The sequence below is a fragment of the Bombus affinis genome, unplaced genomic scaffold (assembly GCF_024516045.1).
Source record: "Bombus affinis isolate iyBomAffi1 unplaced genomic scaffold, iyBomAffi1.2 ctg00000160.1, whole genome shotgun sequence".
NCBI lineage: Eukaryota > Metazoa > Arthropoda > Insecta > Hymenoptera > Apidae > Bombus > Bombus affinis.
This window is the reverse complement of record NW_026108875.1, coordinates 102,948-122,963: the sequence shown is the minus strand read 5'-3', so window position 1 is coordinate 122,963 and position 20,016 is coordinate 102,948. Positions and strand designations below refer to the sequence as shown.

General features: G+C 37.7%; 2 protein-coding genes across 3 annotated transcripts in view; one reads left to right on the top strand and one right to left on the bottom strand.

Moving 5' to 3' along the window:
* The window catches only part of LOC126927581 (A disintegrin and metalloproteinase with thrombospondin motifs 3-like), a 239,304-nt gene that overhangs the window by 128,326 nt on the left and 90,962 nt on the right, over positions 1-20,016 (top strand). The window lies entirely within an intron of this gene.
* LOC126927578 (uncharacterized) lies at positions 3,835-7,093 on the bottom strand. 2 transcript variants are annotated; one of them, XM_050743638.1, is made up of 2 exons: positions 5,791-7,093; positions 3,835-4,131 (listed from the first exon to the last, which is right to left on the bottom strand). In XM_050743638.1, the coding sequence occupies exons 1-2, from the start codon at positions 6,175-6,177 to the stop codon at positions 3,916-3,918; spliced, it is 603 nt and encodes a 200-aa protein (XP_050599595.1). In that variant the 5' UTR covers positions 6,178-7,093; the 3' UTR covers positions 3,835-3,915. The 2 variants fall into 2 exon arrangements, with proteins under 2 accessions (XP_050599595.1, XP_050599596.1); XM_050743639.1 differs by lacking the exon at positions 3,835-4,131 and adding an exon at positions 4,315-4,466.

Genomic DNA, 20,016 nt, shown 5'->3' with positions numbered 1-20,016 from the left:
TCCTCTTGGGCCTTCTTGCGAATCGCCTCCAGTTCCTCCTTCAGCTTGCAGCCGTCATCCGTGCCAATCCTGGACCCATGGATCTTGTTCCTCTCGTAGGTCTCTCCGAGCATCTTTATCTTTATGTAAATCGGGAGATTCCCGGTCAAGACGCAAAGTGCCGCGTGGGAGACGGTACGGTATGCCGTCGTTGTTATGCACAGGGCCGTTCGTTGTGCTCGTTTCAGCTTTTTCCTGTTCTTATCGGTATTCGCTGCTCTAGCCCACACCGGTGCTCCGTAAGTTACGATGGACTCCCACACGTTGTAGTAGAGCCTACGAGCCAAGCTGGGCGGCCCGTTGATGTTGGGTAGAATTCCCCTAAGGGCTCCTATTAACTTGTCGGCTCTATTACACACCATCTCGATATGCGCACCGAACCTTCGACTGGAGTCGATGACGACTCCGAGATCTCGTTCCCTTAGGCACACCCATCATAGATTTCTTCGACAGCGTCACCGCGACGGAGAGCCACTCACTCTAGTGCGATCTCATCGGCAATCGACCTGTCTTTCGTATACGTAATAATTGCCCCTTGCTCTAACATACAGTGTAACTTAGACGCTAACGAAGGGTAAAGTTCGTCATCCCGTTGACCGCGGATTCGTTATTGAGCCTAGGATCATCGTCATTTGCTTCTCGAGTATCTAATTATCGCGATTACTTGTCCAATTCCATCATAGTCATATTTGCACTAGTAAATATCTCCTCTATTGCATAACGATCACGTCTAGCGCCAATAGGGATTCGTTTCACGCCCTTATCCCTAACTCTAATCTTAACGCCAACCCGACATATATATATACATACATATATATATTTTATACATACATACATATATCAATTTTTATACACACAATTATACATATTCATTTTCATTTAATATTTTCATTTAATAATTTAATAAACCTTCGTCCCGCAAAGGCAAATAAATTCACGCATAACATTTCTCTTCAGCGGCATTGTTCTAGGATTGTATTTGTTGAAAGAAGGATAGCATTAAGCGCTGGAATAAAGAATGACGAATCGTTATTCTTTAACCATCGTACTTAGACTCATATTTATTGAGCTACTTGTATTTTAATCGAAGTCTAATATCCTCCATCTGTAGGCGTAAATATTACTGCCGTTGTTAATGTCATTTTAAGTTTTACTACTGGAAAGGACATTTAAGTTTGAAGGCAGGCAAGTCTACTGTTCTTAAAGCTGACATTTAGACATCTAAGATTTTTTGTGTCTTTATTGACAAAAATATATTTGACTTTGCATATCTAAAATAAAGGATTTGCGTTATCTAAAATAAATAGATCATCTTTCTTTAGAAAATTCAATGTGGTGAAATTAGAATATGAGATAAAAGAAATACTATGCATACTTATTGTTCTTCTTAAAAATTAAAGGAATACTCATAATCCTAAAACATCCTTTCTATGTTGTACTAGATATATATACAATTAAAATGTGTAATAATGTGAATGATAAACTAGTTCGAATAATTATTTTGCTTAAACGTAAGTTAATTGAAATCAGATGAATGTTATACACGCATTATACCGTGCATTATGAACTATTGATTGATTGATGCTCATATTTAATTATTAACGAGAAAATTAGAAAAATAAGATTGAATTTAATCTGTCCTTCTTATATTTATTAAGATGAGTTCTGGGGCTTGAAACACTCGAGATTAGAAATTTTGATTAATGTTTCACATTATGACTGGACGCTTGTTGTAATATCTTTTGTACGAGATACACTATACATACACAAGATCAAAATGGAATTTCGAAACGGTCGTATCGTTCAACAAAAATCTCTTTTATCTTTGATCCTCTTCATAAAAATGCAATTCTCCTTTACAGAACATCATATAACATTTATTGTACGATATATTGTTCAATTATATTTCGAAATTTTCAGCTTCGAATCTTTGTTTAATTATACTGTAGAATTAAATATCATGCGTTATTTAAATATAAAGATAGACTAAACTTTTGTCCACATTTATTAAAGCTGTATCAACTGAGATGTTTAAATTTGCGAAATTTCATGGACTTTTATATTTAATTTTTCATCATGAATCCCGCTTTGCGATACAATACATATTAGATTTATAATATCTTAAATTTACAGTACCAATGCTGATTTCATCTGAAACTATTTGTTTGCAAATGATATCTTTCTTCGTTGGAATTACCCTTCACTTATAAATTAATAATTATTAACATTGAACAGTATTGTTAAACTTCAATAAAAATAGGATCGATAACTAAATGTTAGTTAAAGAAACTTCCTATTACAGGTATAACAAATCATATTGAATTTTGTTTAGAAAACAATAATAAAAATGGGTGTCTTTTTGTGAAAATAATTTACAGCATATCACTCGACTTATTCATATAAGAGACATTAGTTTGTTTAAATACCCTGTTGCACCCTTTTATTCATTTTCAACCCAATTTTTTCACAACATTAAAAAATATTTTAAGCCTGAAGAAAAACATGAAAAACTTCTTATTAGCATGATTTCATGCTAAACATCCTCTTAAGATATTATAAATCTTTCTTGTTTACTAAAACCAGAGCCTAACTGAAATATACGAGTATCGCAACAGGATTAATCGTAATACATGATTAAATACAAGCAATATGTAAGCTATATTTTTACTTTTTACTTCAGAAATAAATATTTCACCAGCATCGTCTTTAGCTTAAGGAAAATAAACTTGTGAAATTTAATTTAAAGCTTCGTAAAACATGGAAATGTTGCAGGATAACAAATCAGAAAAGATATATTAAATAAATCACAGTTCAGGTATCTATAACATGTGATTCTCTTAACAAATCTGTTTCATTCATCAAGCAACTGCAAAATTTCCGTAAAATCAGAAGCGGTTTCACAAATTATAGGCATTCGTAAACATGATAGATAAGAGTTAGTATCGCGGCGTTTTAGAGTATCTATGAGCGTAATATGGAAAGTAAAAAGATGTATAATAAAAATAGTTCACTTTCCAAGCTATCACTAACATTGTAACGAATTATTATACATATAACGGCTCACGAAAGTACTCGGACGCTTACAGAAACTTTCCATGAATATTTTGTTGAAGCTTTTCATGAATTTCAAGATGCATTAGGCTGTCTCAAAAGTTTCTTTCGTTTTGTTCTATTACTACAAAATAGATCATACATAAATCGATAGAATAATATAAAACAAAAAGTGTCGTGCATCTATTATTTCCTTATGAAACGAAAGAAGCTTTTGAAACAAATGTAAATAGGAATTATAAGATGCTTATTGATTACCATCGGTATTTGGACAGTTAATTATGTATTGTATAAATAAGTCACAATATTTTTAGTAGGAGCATTTTTGCCCCTAATCAATCATATGTTTAAAAATACTCTTTACATTGTACATTAGTTTTTTGCTATGTGTACGTCTGCAATAAGCATCTTCTAGCTTTCATATATATATTTCCAAATTAGTCTCAATTTTTACCGGTGTAATCATGATAGACACGTCTCGTTACATTGAAGTGAAGTGAAGAAAAACACTAACACACATAATATATATTCGCAAAAATCTTCTATCTAATATTTTCGTCAACTACTGTATACACATTTATTAGATATTTGTGTGAGATTAAAATCGACAGATACGATAAAAGAATATTGTAGAGGTATAGCAATAAGAAAATACAAGGAAAGTATAGCTCGTTAATTTGAATTACACCAGATTGTCAGTCATCTATTAGGTCGTGTTAATCTCTGAATAAATTCTTAAATAAATAAGTGTTAATAAAGATAAAGATAAAGAAGTGTTAATTAAACTAGAGACACTTAACATTTATTAGCATTTGTTCTTCCCCATTACTTCTTGAATAGGTCCTTTAGGGAAGAACAGAGAGACGGTTCGCTGGATTCCGTCTGATTCCGATTTTGATTCTTGGTATTTGAAAACCAATTTGTCACTTTGCCTGACATTGGTTTGTTCGGAGATACCGAGGGCTTTCCGCTCGACCCGGAAGCCCCCGTATCGTTTCCCTTTTCCGCCGTTAACATCTTCTCAATTGCGCTACCAAATACCTACGGACAAAATTGTTCTTATAAATTTATGAATATTATGTATTTACGTATTTGAATGAAAATTTTTATGAAACGAGATTTCGCGTTAAAATACGTAATAGTAAATACGATAATTTACACGTTCTTTTTACCAAGATGAAAATGTACATGTAAATTTACTTGATGTATATGTAAATAGAAATATTTATATGTAATATTTATATGCTTGTATTTAAAATATTTTCATGCTTAAAGAATAAAGGTCATAATGTTATAAATATTTAAATCCTTGCACCTCTCCTTTATCGCGTAAGAAAGAGAAACTAAAGGTTTCACTCCAGAGAATGAGCTTCGTTCTAAAACAAATCAAATAACATATATTTAAGTATTTAACTGTTATTTAATATTCCTAATATTCAAAATAATATTTAACATTTCTATATTATTAATATAGATGAGAAGTCGATAAGATAGTTTACAATCATTAAGTACAGTATCGCAGATCCACCATCAGAGGTCAGTAATATTAAAATAAAATTCATGTTGGATTAAAAGTGTGGTTAAGTTGGGGCTAACCCCAAATTTGCAAATTTTGACCTAAGTCAAAAAGTGGCCATTTTCGCACCTCCTCGCGAACGAAAAATTCTTGTGCGACGTTTAAGAGAATTTATCAAAAAAAAAACAAAGAATTATTAGCATTTATACGAAATGTGACATGGAAGTTGAAAAAGATGAGTGTAGAGATGAAAAAATTAAGCAGAGGTCAAACTTACGCGCCACACTTGATCTTCATTTTCTTTAAATTTTGATCCAGCTGATAAATAAGTAATTAAACCAAAGGAACTAAGTTTGAAATCAAGCGAATCTGAAATACTATCAGACTGTTGCTACTGGAGAACAATAGCCATCTTGTACTTCATACTTGCTCGATTCCAAACTCTAATCGATATACCAACAGAATTTACCAGCAAAATAATTATTCAGAGATTCTGTCGGTAAAACAATTGAAGTTTAAAATCGAACGAATCCGAATTACTGCGAGATCGTTGGTGACTATTGTTCTCGTAGCAACAAACTGATGGTACTTCAGATTCGTTTGATTTCAAACTACAATTGATTTATCAATAGAGTTGTTGAAGAATTATTTTGTCGATATCGGTGTAGAACAATAGTCAACAACGATCTCGCTGTACTTCATATTTCCTCTATTACAAACGTCGATTCATTTACCAGCAGAGCATCTGAAGAATTATTTCACATGGATCATGTAGAAAAAAAACGAACACGAAAATGGAACTGTAATAACATTTTTTATTCCTTGCTGAGAGCCGTTCTTAAACATTTTTCCCTTCGCAAGAAGATCGGAAAATAACCACTTTTGACGCTCTGTTTTCATCCCATATGAATTTTATCTTTAATATTACCGATTGATAATAATGTCACTGCGATATTGTCCGCAATGATTGCAAATTATCTTCTCCACGTTTCACCTATATCGATAATACAGAATATCAAACAACAATTATTTAATTTCACGTTGTTGTTGACTTTATTAATTTTTACGATAAAGTGCATTCTCTGGAAGAGATTTTACGATTTACGATTTTCTTTTTCATTCCCCCTTTCACCTACGATGGCTCTTAAACAAGAAACGATATCGTAACGAGAAATACAACTTACCTGAGCGTCCACTTTGGTTCCACTAGTGTTGTCCCATACGACTTTGTGTTTGACCTCGCTATTAGGGGACTTTTTACCCAACGTTTCCTTCACCGCCTTCACTACCTTCGATTTATCGAACTTGAGACTTAAACTGGCCGTTACTAAATCTTCCGGCTTCTTCGACATCGATTGGTGTCTCTTCGTGAACCAATTCGACGGTGCCATAAAGGTCGAAATAGCGGCTTTCGAGGATCCGCTAAGCTTACTTTTAGCTCCGTGCAATGTCGACACGTCGAAGCTGTTGGAACGGAAGCTCTTCGATCGACTTCCTTTCTGTTCGGTCGTTTTTCCGGGCCAGTTTGAAGAAATTCCCTTCAGATCTCCGGTTACCGTTATCCACTTCATATATAGAGTTTGAAATCTTTCTCAAAATTTTGAAAGGTCCTTTCCTAATTTCTTCCAGCTTATTTCTATTCATTCTGTTTCTGTTGTGGGTGAAGACCGTATCACCAATTTTAAACTCGTGTTCTCGTCTTTTTTTGTCATATTTTTGTTTGTTGATTTCGAAATTTCTTGCTGAGTTTTTAAATGCTTCTTCTCTGTCTCTTTTTAAGTTTATCTTCTTCTCTGTTATTCCCTTAGGGATGATTTCGATCATTTTCCCATACAGTAAGTGATTTGGGGCAAATCCCGTTACACTGTGTCTGGTGTGATTGTATTCTTCTACGCTTTTTTCTGCGATCTTTGTCCAGTTTCTTTTTTTTTTCGAATTGATCTTGCATCTGATTCTGTTTACTAATGTTTGATTTACCCTCTCGTTTAGTCCATTGGAGGATGGACAGTCTGTCGAGGTGAAAATTAATTTAATGTTTTTCTCTCTCGCGTACTCTTGAATTTCCTTGGATGTCATCGCTGGGTATCGGTCTGCAAGGATAATTTTTATGGAGTCAGTTTCTCCTGTCGAGTTTATAAGTTTTATGATATCTTCCGCGCGTTGTGTTTTCGATGTGGACATAAAAACAGCCCTTGAAAAGTGATTTATGAGTATATGCATATACTTCTTTGGTGAGTTGTTGTTGGAAAAACCTCGGACCGTATCGAATGACATTATTTCAAACGGTTTCCTCGCTGGTCCTAGTCTCCACATAAGCCCGATCGGTCTTCTCGTTCTGCTTTTATTCCTAATGCAGGTTTCGCATTGTTTGCAGAATTTGTCGACAATTCGGTCCATATTTTTGAAATAATAAAAGGGTCGGATTTTTTTCAATATGTGATTCCTTCCAACATGGCCAAAGAAATCATGCACCGTCTTTATGATATGCTCGCCTAAACTAAACTCTTGTGAGACGAATATACGTTGGCGTCCTTTAATATTTTTAAAAAAAATCTCTGATTTTTTTATAAGGTCTTTCGTATTTTTAATATCTTCTCTGTTTTCTTTCTGATCTCGGATTATGTCTTGTTTTTTTATAATATTCGCTACTTTCAAAACCTCTTCTTCGTTCTCAAAACTTTCTAAGACGGGGTTCCTGGATAGCGCGACTGCCTCTATGTTGTGTTTTCCTGGTGAGTAGATGATTTTGAAGTCGTACTGCGATAAGTAGTGCATCAGGTCTCCTAAAGTTTCATCGGTTCTTGCTTTGATTCTCATTGATTCCAACGGTTTATGGTCTGAAAGGACAGTGAAGTATCTACCGATTAACCAATGCTGCCAGTACTGAATCGCCTCTTTGACCAGAACGCCGAATTAATGTCAAACGTTGAGAAGAAATGGCAATTTCCCGCTTTGACTATGATATCTTCAATTCTTGGGAATGGTTGTGGTTCCGGAACTACAATTTTGTTTATCTCTCTGAAATCAATACATAGTCTATCTCTACGATTCGACTCTTTTTTAAAGGCTAGTGTCACTGGTGCTGCAAATGGTGAACTTGATTCCTCTATGAGATCGTGTTCTAGTAGTTTCGTAATCTGGAGTTCTATTTCTCTCTGATCTGGAATGCTACATCTGTATGGTTTCTTTGATATGTATTTATTTTCGATTAGCTTAATAGAAGCTTCTTGTGATTTCCTGGTTCCCACATTGTGTTTAGCAAATACATCTCTCTATAAGTTGGCTTACCTCTATTTTTTGTAGGTTATTTAGGTGTTCTAGGTTGTCCATAGGCTTACCCGTCTCCTTGTGTTCGGTAACGTTTACCTTTCTTCTCTGGTTATTTCTTCTTTCTTCTTTTCTATTAAATATTACTTCCTCTTTGTCGTCTACTTTTTGGCTAACCCTCAAATTCTCGTCTTGTCTTAGTTTGAATTCCCTTATGGCGTCCAGCCCTAAGATGAGATCATATGTGAAGTTATTATTGCGTACTATATACACATCTATCTCTTTCTCTATCTTGTTTATCCTCATTTTTAGTCTTGCCCGGCTACTCGTGAAGTCTTCCCCATTGATGGTTTTGAACATGCTCTTGTCTTCTTTTATCTGATCAATGATCTTTTGATCGATAAAACTTGCATTCGCTCCCGTAGACACCTTTAATCTCTTTTTGATCGTTGACTTTAACTCGCAGTTTTATCAATGGTTCGTACTTCTCCGGGCATTTTAGTGTTTTTCTTCCTTCCCATCCGATGTTCCTGCTATTTCATTTTCTGATGTGAGCGCCTCCAGTGAATTTATTTGTTTGGGTTTGGATTTGAAGGAACTGAGAAAGCTACAAACTGGATATCAGTGTATGAAGAGGAATGCAAAAAATACAAAATAAAAAGCGATGAGGAAAAAGTCAAAGGTTTGAGAAAGTACCTAGGAAAAACAGCAAAAACGAGGTACCAAACAAATCTACTGAAATCTGGAGGACACAACTGGGAACTTTGGTTTCGGAAACAAACACTCCACGATAGAGCAAATGTACAGGCTTATAAACGAAATAATAGTAGCACTAGAAAACAAGGAATACTGCACAGCCCTCTTTATAGACATAGGGAAAGCATTCGATAAAATTAACCATGAAAGTCTACTACAAACAATTAGGAAACAATTCCCGGAGCAAATAAACCAATTAATAAAATCCTACCTAAGCAGCAGAACCTTCGTAATAAAAATCAAGGACACACATTCTCAAGTTAAAGACATCAAGGCCGGGGTACCACAAGGAAGCGTCCTAGGCCCAATACTATACACATTATACACGGCGAACATACCAACAACTACCAACAGCACAGTATTGACATTCGCGGATGACACAGCTATACTAGTCAGGCATACTAACCCAGAAACGGCAGTCAAAATACTACAAGAACATATCATAAAAATAGAAAATTGGCTACAAGAAAAACAAATAAAAGCGAACCCCAATAAATGCAACCATATTACATTCACGCTACGAAAAAAGATACCACCAAACATCCTATTGAACGGCACGCATATAACGCAAACAAAGCATGTCAAATACCTAGGACTCCACTTAGATACACAACTCACATGGAAACTACACATCAAATCAATAGTAGAAAAAATACAGAAAACAAGGAGACAAATGCATTGGCTAACAAGCCGAAAATCCAAACTAAACATAGAAAATAAATTAAAAATATATAAAACGATCATAAAACCAATTTGGACGTAAGGAATACCATTATGGGGGACGGCAGCAATGAGCCATATAAACAAAATAGAGGTAATACAGGCTAAAATCCTCAGAACAATAGTAAACGGACCTTGGTACGTCAGAAACGAAGATATACGGAGGGACCTGGGAATGCCAACGGTCAAGGAAGAAATTAGCAGATACTCCGAGAAATACAAATCAAGAATAGCAACACACCCAAACCGGCTAGCTGCGGAAACATACAAAACCATAAACATGGACAGAAGACTAAAAAGGAAGCACCCAGCAGACCTTATAAAGGACATAACCTAACAAACACGAGGATGGTACCCCGCTGGGGGTAGCCACCAACATGCTAATTTAACCGTTAAAAAATTCCACCAAATGTCCAAATTGGACAAATTGTGAATTTTAATAAATAAATTAAAAAAAAACTGTACGCGTTAACAAAATAGTTCCAACTTACTTGAAAATAGTTGCTTGATTCAAGCAACTGTACGCGTTAACAAAATAGCTTCAAGTTATTTGAAAATACTTGCTCCACTCAACTGCACACATTAATAAAATAGTTTCAAGTTACTTGAAAATAGTTGCTTGATTGAGGTAACTTGACCAATCTGAATCGTCATAAAAACTTGGAAGGATATTTCAGGCAAAATTACAGGTTCACATTGGCAAAATGATTTTAACTTACTTGAAAATAGTTGCTTGATTCAAGCAACTGTACACGTTAACAAAATAGTTTCAAGTAACTTGAAAATAGTTGCTTGATTCAGGTAACTTGAGCAATCTGAATCATCATAAAAACTTGGAAGGATATTTCAAGCAAAATTACAGATTCACATTGGTAAAATAATAGGTTCACATTGACAAAATGGTTTCGAATTGCTTGAATTCAAATCGTTTGACGAAGCAACATGACTAATCTGAATAGTTTAATTGTCATCTTTATCCAAGACTCGCATAGTCAATCGAGCCATTCGGAAATCACATTGACCAACTCCAAAATTGAAAAGTAGAGAAAAGTAATTACAAGTATCGCAAGTGGTGAGACAATATGCGATAAAAATGAAAAGATGAGCGTGGCATTAAGCTCTAAGGAACTAGAGGTTTTGTGAGAATCAATCGTGTACTTGGACGATGAAATTGCGAAATTGTGAGATTGTCCAAAGATGAAGTTGGTCAATTTGACTTTCGCCAGGCTCGATCGTCACTACGACAATTCTCGCGTATCGAAACTATCTTGATGTTTGTGTGGACAGGTGAGACGAATGAGCGATCGTGGCGGAGAAGGATCGGGACATTCGGTCGTTACGATGGAAACAGAGTTACCGACTTTGTTTGGCCGTCGCGAATCAGTCGCCTGTTTTCCTTTTGGAGGCGTGACGAGGATATTACCAAATCGTCGAGACCCAGCGTCCAGAATGTCCGCACCACCGAGCGGTAGAAGAAATACGCACTATCTTCGGTTGGACATTATGGACGACATCGCATACCTAAGAGCGAGGGAGGTAAGGATCTTTCGTTTATTTTTGTTGAAGTGTTCACCACTTCTAGGAAAACTCCACATCTGGTCTTTTTAGCTTTCTCAAGCGCTGAAGCCATCGACAGCATATAGACAAAGGAATAGCAGGGAGGCAGACCCAATACGGTAGACAGGCGACTCTATGAACGTTCTAAGAGAACGGATCTCCTTCGGCGTAAATGGCGCTCCTGATCGGCGAACGGCTGCAATATCCTAAATCTTTCTTTTCGACGGTTTCCTCGTCGATCGAAAGAAACTATTCGTCGAAGTGGACTATCTGTGGCTGATCTATTACGGTAGAAAGTGAAAAAGAATAAACGAAAGATCCTTACCTCCCTCGCTCTTAGGTATGCGATGTCGTCCATAATGTCCAACCGAAGATAGTGCGTATTTCTTCTACCGCTCGGTGGTGCGGACATTCTGGACGCTGGGTCTCGACGATTTGGTAATATCCTCGTCACGCCTCCAAAAGGAAAACAGGCGACTGATTCGCGACGGCCAAACAAAGTCGGTAACTCTGTTTCCATCGTAACGACCGAATGTCCCGATCCTTCTCCGCCACGATCGCTCATTCGTCTCACCTGTCCACACAAACATCAAGATAGTTTCGATACGCGAGAATTGTCGTAGTGACGATCGAGCCTGGCGAAAGTCAAATTGACCAACTTCATCTTTGGACAATCTCACAATTTCGCAATTTCATCGTCCAAGTACACGATTGATTCTCACAAAACCTCTAGTTCCTTAGAGCTTAATGCCACGCTCATCTTTTCATTTTTATCGCATATTGTCTCACCACTTGCGATACTTGTAATTACTTTTCTCTACTTTTCAATTTTGGAGTTGGTCAATGTGATTTCCGAATGGCTCGATTGACTATGCGAGTCTTGGATAAAGATGACAATTAAACTATTCAGATTAGTCATGTTGCTTCGTCAAACGATTTGAATTCAAGCAATTCGAAACCATTTTGTCAATGTGAACCTATTATTTTACCAATGTGAATCTGTAATTTTGCTTGAAATATCCTTCCAAGTTTTTATGATGATTCAGATTGCTCAAGTTACCTGAATCAAGCAACTATTTTCAAGTTACTTGAAACGTAGTTCGTTCGTGAGCGCCGAGGCGTGCAGACGTGCCCGGCAAAGTCCACAAAATAGCAAGTACCATCCAGTTGCTGCTGAGTGCCGAGACGTGCAGACGTGTGTCCAGTGCCCTGTGAAGTTCACAAAACTCCACGTGACGCCCAGCTGACGAAAGCAAATCCAACTAACCTAGCCAGGGGTTAACAGCCTCTCGACTAGTTCTTTCACACTGAACTAACTAGCTCGATGATGGCTCTATCATTTCCAACAGGCTCCCCGGAGCAAAATTATAACACCGCCATGTTTCCTCCCCCGTGGCAAGAGGGCAACGCAACTATCCTGGTAAATGACCACCATACGAAAAAACGAAAGCTCGAACCGACCAAGACAAATGTAAACAAGATTCAAACCAAACCATCAGCCAGCCAAGTGACTACCTACAATAGATTCTCAATTCTGGAGTCCACGAAAGACTCCATGATTACAACCGAAGAGGTAAATAATCTCCATACTCAAAGAATTCCCCCTCCCCCACCGATATTCATTAACGACGTAATCGACATACAGTCAATGATTAAAACTATCGAAAAAGACATCAGCAAAGAAGACTACAAGCTAAAGATTAACAACAACCAAGTGAAAATACTGCCGTCCCACCCAGACGCCTATAGAAAGTTAACCAAGCTATTAAAAACGTTAAACGCCAAATTCCACACATACCAGCTCAAACAAGAAAGACCATTTCGAGTGGTGCTACGCAATATCCATCACTCAGTCGATCTAGACGAACTAAAATGCGAACTGTCAAATCACGGCCACGAAGTAACTAACATCAGTAACATTAGGCATAGAATCACAAAAAACCCACTATCCTTATTTTTTATAGACTTAAAACAAAAAACAAACAACAAAGAAATCTACAACATCAATCGGCTGATGAACTCCATAGTTAAGTTCGAGCCACCTCTTGTAAAGAAAGAAATAATACAATGCAAAAGGTGCCAAAGGTACGGCCACACGCAGAAATACTGCAATCACAACTTCCGGTGCGTAAAATGTGCAGGTAATCACCGCACTGACCAATGCACTAAATCCCCGGAAACCCCCGCCAAGTGTATCCACTGTCAAGGAGAGCATCCTGCGAACTACAAAGGATGCTCAGCCTACAAAACACTACATAATATAAAGTATCCAAAACTGAGACCCAAGGACATAACCATACAAGAACCTAAACCCCAAAAACTCACCACACCAACAGTATCCTATGCGCAGGCAACGCAAGGAAACGTAAACAACTCGAAAACACACAGTGTATACACAGAAAATAGAATTCCCACCCCACAAAGCACAGACAACTTTACCAGACTCGAAAAACTTATCGAGAAGCAAACTGAGCAAATTAACAACTTGCTATCACTACTCACACTCTTCATGGACAAATTCATACGCACAGAAGCAAAATAAAACCAATGCGAATAGCTCTGTGGAACGCCAACGGTCTAGCTCAGCACAAATCTGAACTAGAACTATTCTTAAAACAACAGCAAATCGATGTGATGCTCATATGCGAAACCCACTTCACCGACAAAAACTACCTCAAAATACACGTCTACAACTTCTACCACACCCAACACCCCAGCGGAAAGGCCCACGGCGGCACCGAAATCATAATCAAATCAAACATCAAGCACTACGAACTTCAACCATTCCAGAAAGACTACCTCCAAGCAACAAACGTAGCAATAGAAGACTGTCATGGTACAATCACCACTTCAGCTGTATACTGCCCTCCCAGACACTCCATCGCCAAAGAAGACTTTGACCACTTCCTGGACACCCTGGGCAACAGATACATAGCCGGAGGAGACTACAACGCTAAACACACCCAATGGGGTAGCAGACTGGTTACAGTAAGAGGCAAAAACCTCCTCAACAGCATAATAACCAACAACCTCAACTACCTTACCACATACGAACCCACACACTGGCCCACCGACACAAACAAAATACCCGATCTCCTTGATTTCTTCATAACTAAAAATATCTCGTCAAGACACGTCCAAATCAATTCCTCGGCTGATCTCTCCTCTGATCATTCCCCCGTGATAGTAACAGTCAGTTCAACTATCATCGAGAATACACCTAATGGCTCCATTCATAACCAACACACCAACTGGCAGCTCTTCAGAGAAGTCTTTACCCACACAACTTCAGCCTCATCCTCACTAAAAACCAATGATGAAATCGAAGCAGCCACGGAATACCTAAATGCGAGCATAATAAACGCTATCCGCGTCTCCACACCGGCAAAAACGAGAACGGAATGTAGCATTAACTTGGTACATAAAATCCCACCCCACTTTGTCTCCAGCATATTGCTTGTACGGTTCTGCAACCATGTAACATTTGCCCCTAATGCGATACAAGTATGAGAAGAGTTTCGGTATGTTGCAGACTAAGTATCGTGAATTACGAGCGCAATAAAAATGTTACACAAGGTACAATTGCTACAACAAGGAAAACAACGTTCCGATTTGTTTAATTCTTTTAATTCGAATCACGAAAAAAGCACATTGTTACGTCGCCTAAACATCTGCATGCCAGCCCTCGCGACCGGACAGCCAGCGGCCTGCGTAACGTCACTCCGACCCTCAATAAACCTAAGGACCCAATATATTCTTTCGCTGTCACTGTATTGTATCAACAGGCGTCTTCAGTCAACCCCTTTGTCCTGAAGAATTTCTTAAGCCAAAAAATATTTGTCGAAGCACATCTGGTTTTTAGAGAGGTTCTTGGGTTTATCAGGCGCGCTGAAAAAATACGGAGAAAGCGAACACGCACCCATCGGGAAGAATCGAATAGCTAGCTAATAAATCAATCAGGTTTTTCCATGAATAAGGTCTCCTATCAACCACGATGGTAGGAGGCCTTCTACCCATCCCTTCAAGCATCAGCGTAGGGCATAACCAATCGACATCGCGGATCATTACCCTCACTTTTCTTAACGAAAAGTGTGAACAACGAATCCGCGTTCGTCATGCAAAAGGGCACACCCACACTGAACTTTCTTCCATCTCAACGCAAGAGCGACCAATTAGTCAAAATTCTAACGCCTAACGTCTAACTCTGAACAGAACACCAATTCAAGTCGATCCGCGACATTGCCAAACATTCGCTTATTCTATTAAGTATCATATCGTGCTACGTCCACCAAGAGACTAAGTTCAATTGTAAGAGCCTTGCTCTATATTGTATACATCTACATTATCTGCGTGCGATAAAGTTGTTAATTGTTTATCTCTTCTCAATCGTGTAGACTAATTGTTGGAAATATACATTATTATAATTCTGTGACTCTCAGTGTTATACCGCATCAACCACCCCGACTATCCTAACCGAAATACGGGGATCGAACTATTCGTGGTGTCGATTATTCTAATCGTAACGGGAATTTACGACTCTCGTTGACGCGTATTCTAACGACCGCGTCTCCCCGCGATAGCTCGAAATTTACACACATGTTCATTCAAAATGATAGTAATCCGTGTTATGAAAGAAGCAAGGACGAGCATATAAATTGATTTGAATTTTTCAAAATATTTGTTCAGATGGCGAATCGAAGAGATGAAAGGCGAATCGAAAGTTGAAAGATTTCGGAATAAATTATTTTTTTAACGTTCTGTACGTGTGCGAATCTTCGAAAGATGTTCCAATTTCCGTTGCTCTAAACCCAGATAAAGAAAGCTTGAAAAATAAACCTCTACCTTGTTCATCGCAAAAACTCAAGTCGTTTGATCTGACCTTACGAAGAAATTATTCAATTGCGAAGGATGTTGCGATAGTATTGCCGTTCACTGTACATGACCATTCTATGGCAAATCGATCATTCTTTCGCGTCGCGATGTCAGGGATTCTTTTTTTTTCCAACTTGCCAACTCGAGAAAGCGAAAAAACTTTCGACAGATCTAACTCACGAAGATGGAAGAGATCGATTTACGTAAATGGAAAGATGCGTAGCTATCTTTAAATAAATAAAAAACTTACATATTATTTAAACGAAAAAGGTCGTTTCAACAAAGATCCATTTTGAGACCAAAACAAAGATCCAAAATTTCTCCCTATCGCGCTCTCTTTTCTCTCATCTTTACACACTCATTGTGTAATATCATGGTCATATAGCAGTTTCAACAATGTTTCGACCATGTAACGAGCTATCCTAATCACATCGAACTACCACGGAAAATGCAGTCGAACAAGCAGACTAACGCCAATGATTCATAGACTCGTGGCAAACGAAAATTAATCGCTGCGAGTCTTTTTCCTGTCGTTGCTATATACTATGTATGTATGTATGTATGTATGTATATATGTACGTACATTTATATATGTAGCTTGCTCCGGACATACAGACTAACAGATAATAACCGAAGAGAAATATCCAGGCTGTGTCACACGACAAAAGCCACTAGCATGATTTAGGATGCCACCAGTGATAAAGGATATGCATCTATTATTTATAGTGATAAAAATTCTATTACTTTCTTCTCACAGTACTGTGTCTAACTAGACTGTGAATATTTATTGCGCGCTCATATTTCCACGAAAATAATTAAGAGAGACACTTGAACCGGAAGTTGCCGTTATTTGTTAAATATTATATTAGATCGTGGCAAAAGTTTCTTTCGTTCTATAAGGAAATCATAGACGCGCAACATTTTTCTGTTTTCTATTATTTTATCGAATTACGTACGATCCATTTTGTCCTATTAAGATGAAGATCGCATTGTTTGACTGAATTTTCGTGTTTGTATAAAGATGCGTTGTCGTAAAAGATATGTTTGTAAAACAAAGACGATTAGGAGACAACCTGCTGTTGTTACAAGCAACAGGTACTCTACTTTAGATATTGTATACGTTTACGTATACGACATCCGATACGTTTTTACACGTTATGAGCACGTTGTATCCATTTCTGCATGATTTCAGATTTCTCTTGAACGTATAAAACGACCACGATATACATATTCCAACGAAAATAAATAAAAGCGCGCTTCATTAAGCAGGCACACGTCAACGCGTAAATTCAACAAATTGTGGAACTTTGAAATTGCACGCAGACAATACGTGGATGCGTATGGCGCAATTTTTATTTTCTGCCACAATTCACCCTCGGAGAGTGAAATCTACCTCTGACAATTTCCCGCTATTGCTGTAACATTGACGGATACTTTTATCGAACGATAGGCGCTCATCGAAAGATGTAACTCTCGTCCGAAAAGTTTCTTTCTATGTATACTTGTGGCTTGAAAGCTATAACGGAAAATCGGAAAGTAGGCCGATTCTCGGAGGTGAATTTCATCCCCTTAGAGCAACTTTGGACAGCGAAAGAATGTCCTGTACGCGTCTCGGAAGTTTCATAATCTTTCGAAACTTGTCTTGTAAGTAGAAAATTTGCTCATATCTGTTTTGAATATTTTATACGCTTCTGCATTATTTCGTACACTCTGTGTACTCGTTTTCGAATTTCTCATAAACGCAGAGAAAACGTACGCGACGACTGTTCAATGCATCTCGTTTTTTGAAAATGAACGATAATCGCAAGAACTTGTAACGTTGAAGAACGAGCCACTGACTGTCGTCGTTGATCTTTCAGATCATCCTCGCTTTTATTTAATTACAGCTAAGTGGAAGACATCGGTAGCGAACACAACGTCGTCGATATCCCGTACAATACGTCGTGTTACGATATTACGGTGAACATCATTTGTCAGCATCGGATTCCCGTTGCCTTCGGCTTGCGATCTGATCTTTACAATTCTTGCGAATACGCCTTTCAACGACGCTTTAAACTCGTGGCCGTTTTCCAGGACAACGCACACCGCGCCCGATAGAAATATCGAAAGCGAAAGCTTTCTCTTGTTGGCGGATAAATGCCCGTGAAAGCTCCGGATCGATAGGGGACACGGTATGTTAAATTCTTTTTCTTCGAAACAGGTCTGATGCAGCTTTCGATATCTCGGAGAAGCGATTCACGCGATAATCGTTTCCCTTTGCGACGATTCTGTGAAAAGCTTCACACGCTTTTCCGCTACACACGACAGATCGTCACTCTTTCTATCGAATAATCCAAGCCGAATCCAAATTCGACAAGACCAATTCCGCAAAATTCCTGTCTCTCGCTATTCCTCGTGTAGAAGATTTACTAAGTTGAAATTTCACAGATCGTAGCTGCTAAGCTACTCGTAAGTTACTCGCAAATCCTTTCGTAACTTGTATCTCGTCCTTGCATCGTGTTTCTGCATATTCTTCCCAATAAATTCTAATTAAACCGCGGATCCTTATTTGGAGAATGTAAAAAGGTAGAATCTCGGTTGAAAATTGCCTTGCCAACCAATTGCTGTAGAAAACGCTACTTTATATATTTTATATATTTTTTCGTGTTCCATTTCGAATTTCCTATGAATGGAATTCAGGGATCCTAGGAATGGAATAAATGGAGTATTAAAATCTTTCCGTTTAATTACAAGGTGGTCACAAAGCGGAAAGGTCAATGAAAATATTCTTGTTGCGCTTTTTCTCCTCTGCGATCTTCCGAGACGTTAAGAAAATCGAAATTGTAGGATTTTAAAAACGAACGTAAGACTTTGACGTTATTGAGAAAAATATTTTGACGTGAAACGATATCGCGATAAAGCCCGCTTAAGCTCGGTATTATCTTCGACGTAGAATAAACTTCTGCCCTTTTTTTAACTCGTCGAAGTTGCCTTAAGTTGTTTTAGCTGTCATCCTGCGCTACTTTCACTATCACTAAAAATTTCTCTCAGAAATTCCAACGAGAAGCAAAATTAAATAAATCGGCGTGCATAGTAATTGCGTTTTGTTATCACGACAAGAATCGCGTTAGTAGGAACGCAGTTTCAGCTTTTTTATTCGCCGCCAAAACGTTCATTTTTGATACTGTCAGTTTCGTTTGGATAAACAAAGGGAAAAAAGAAAGGGAGATAATTCGGACGTCTTACTCGGCAACTTTGCCTTCTTAATTAGCAGCGAGTCAACGACTTGTACGAAATTCTCCGCATTAGTCGGCGGCAGCTAATCGCGACAAATGGCGTGCAACGATGTGCAACTTGTCGTACAGCTGCGAAAAAAGCTATTCAGCTCGTTCGAGCAGGTTCAGTAATTTTAACGGCATAAGACATGTCCAACGTTTCGTGGAAAATTTTATCTGCGCTCTGTTTTTCTTTTATCGTTTTATTTCCGTGACTTGGAGATCACTTCCAGGCTGAGCAAAGGGAATATTTTAATACCAGATCAAAAAGGGAAACAGCCTATCAAATCGAACGATGGAAGGTTTTTTAAAATAGATGACAAATCTGCCAAGTTCTGGGTCCCGTTAAGAGCATAACTAACTTACAACTGCGTGATAACTAGATCGCTGGTGTTCACGCGTAAATTCATTCGTACCTTCATCGAAGCGATAAAAAATATTTTTTAATAACATTTCGGGTCGATGGAATTACGAATTTCCATAAAAATATGCGAGCTAAATTAAAATTTGTTTCGTCCACTATCGATATTGCCACATCTACAATGTGTTTTCCGCTTCTCACGTTTCGCGTATATATATATATATTTTTTTTTTTCATGCTACGCGAATTTCCATAAATATATAAACATCGGCAGTCTAATTGAAACCCTGAAACCCTCGAACCGATGTATTTCGTTCGAAAATCAATTAAAGCGATGTTTTTCGATAATTCGAGAAAATAGTTAACAACGAATTCGATTTGATATGTTTTCATTGGACGCGTTCGCTTTAATTGCCCTTTCATCGAATGCTTTGCCTCGGTCCCCTGTCTTAAACATTTCCTCGGAGGATGAACTTCATAACGGACTTGATGAACGGTGTGGACTTAACCTTAAATTACTTAAGGTAATTTTTTATACTCGCGGAATGATCTTTTTCAGAGAATCTTAACGATGGTCGAGCTGATAGAAGGAGCAATGCATGTCTTTTAAACGTCTTCGTTTA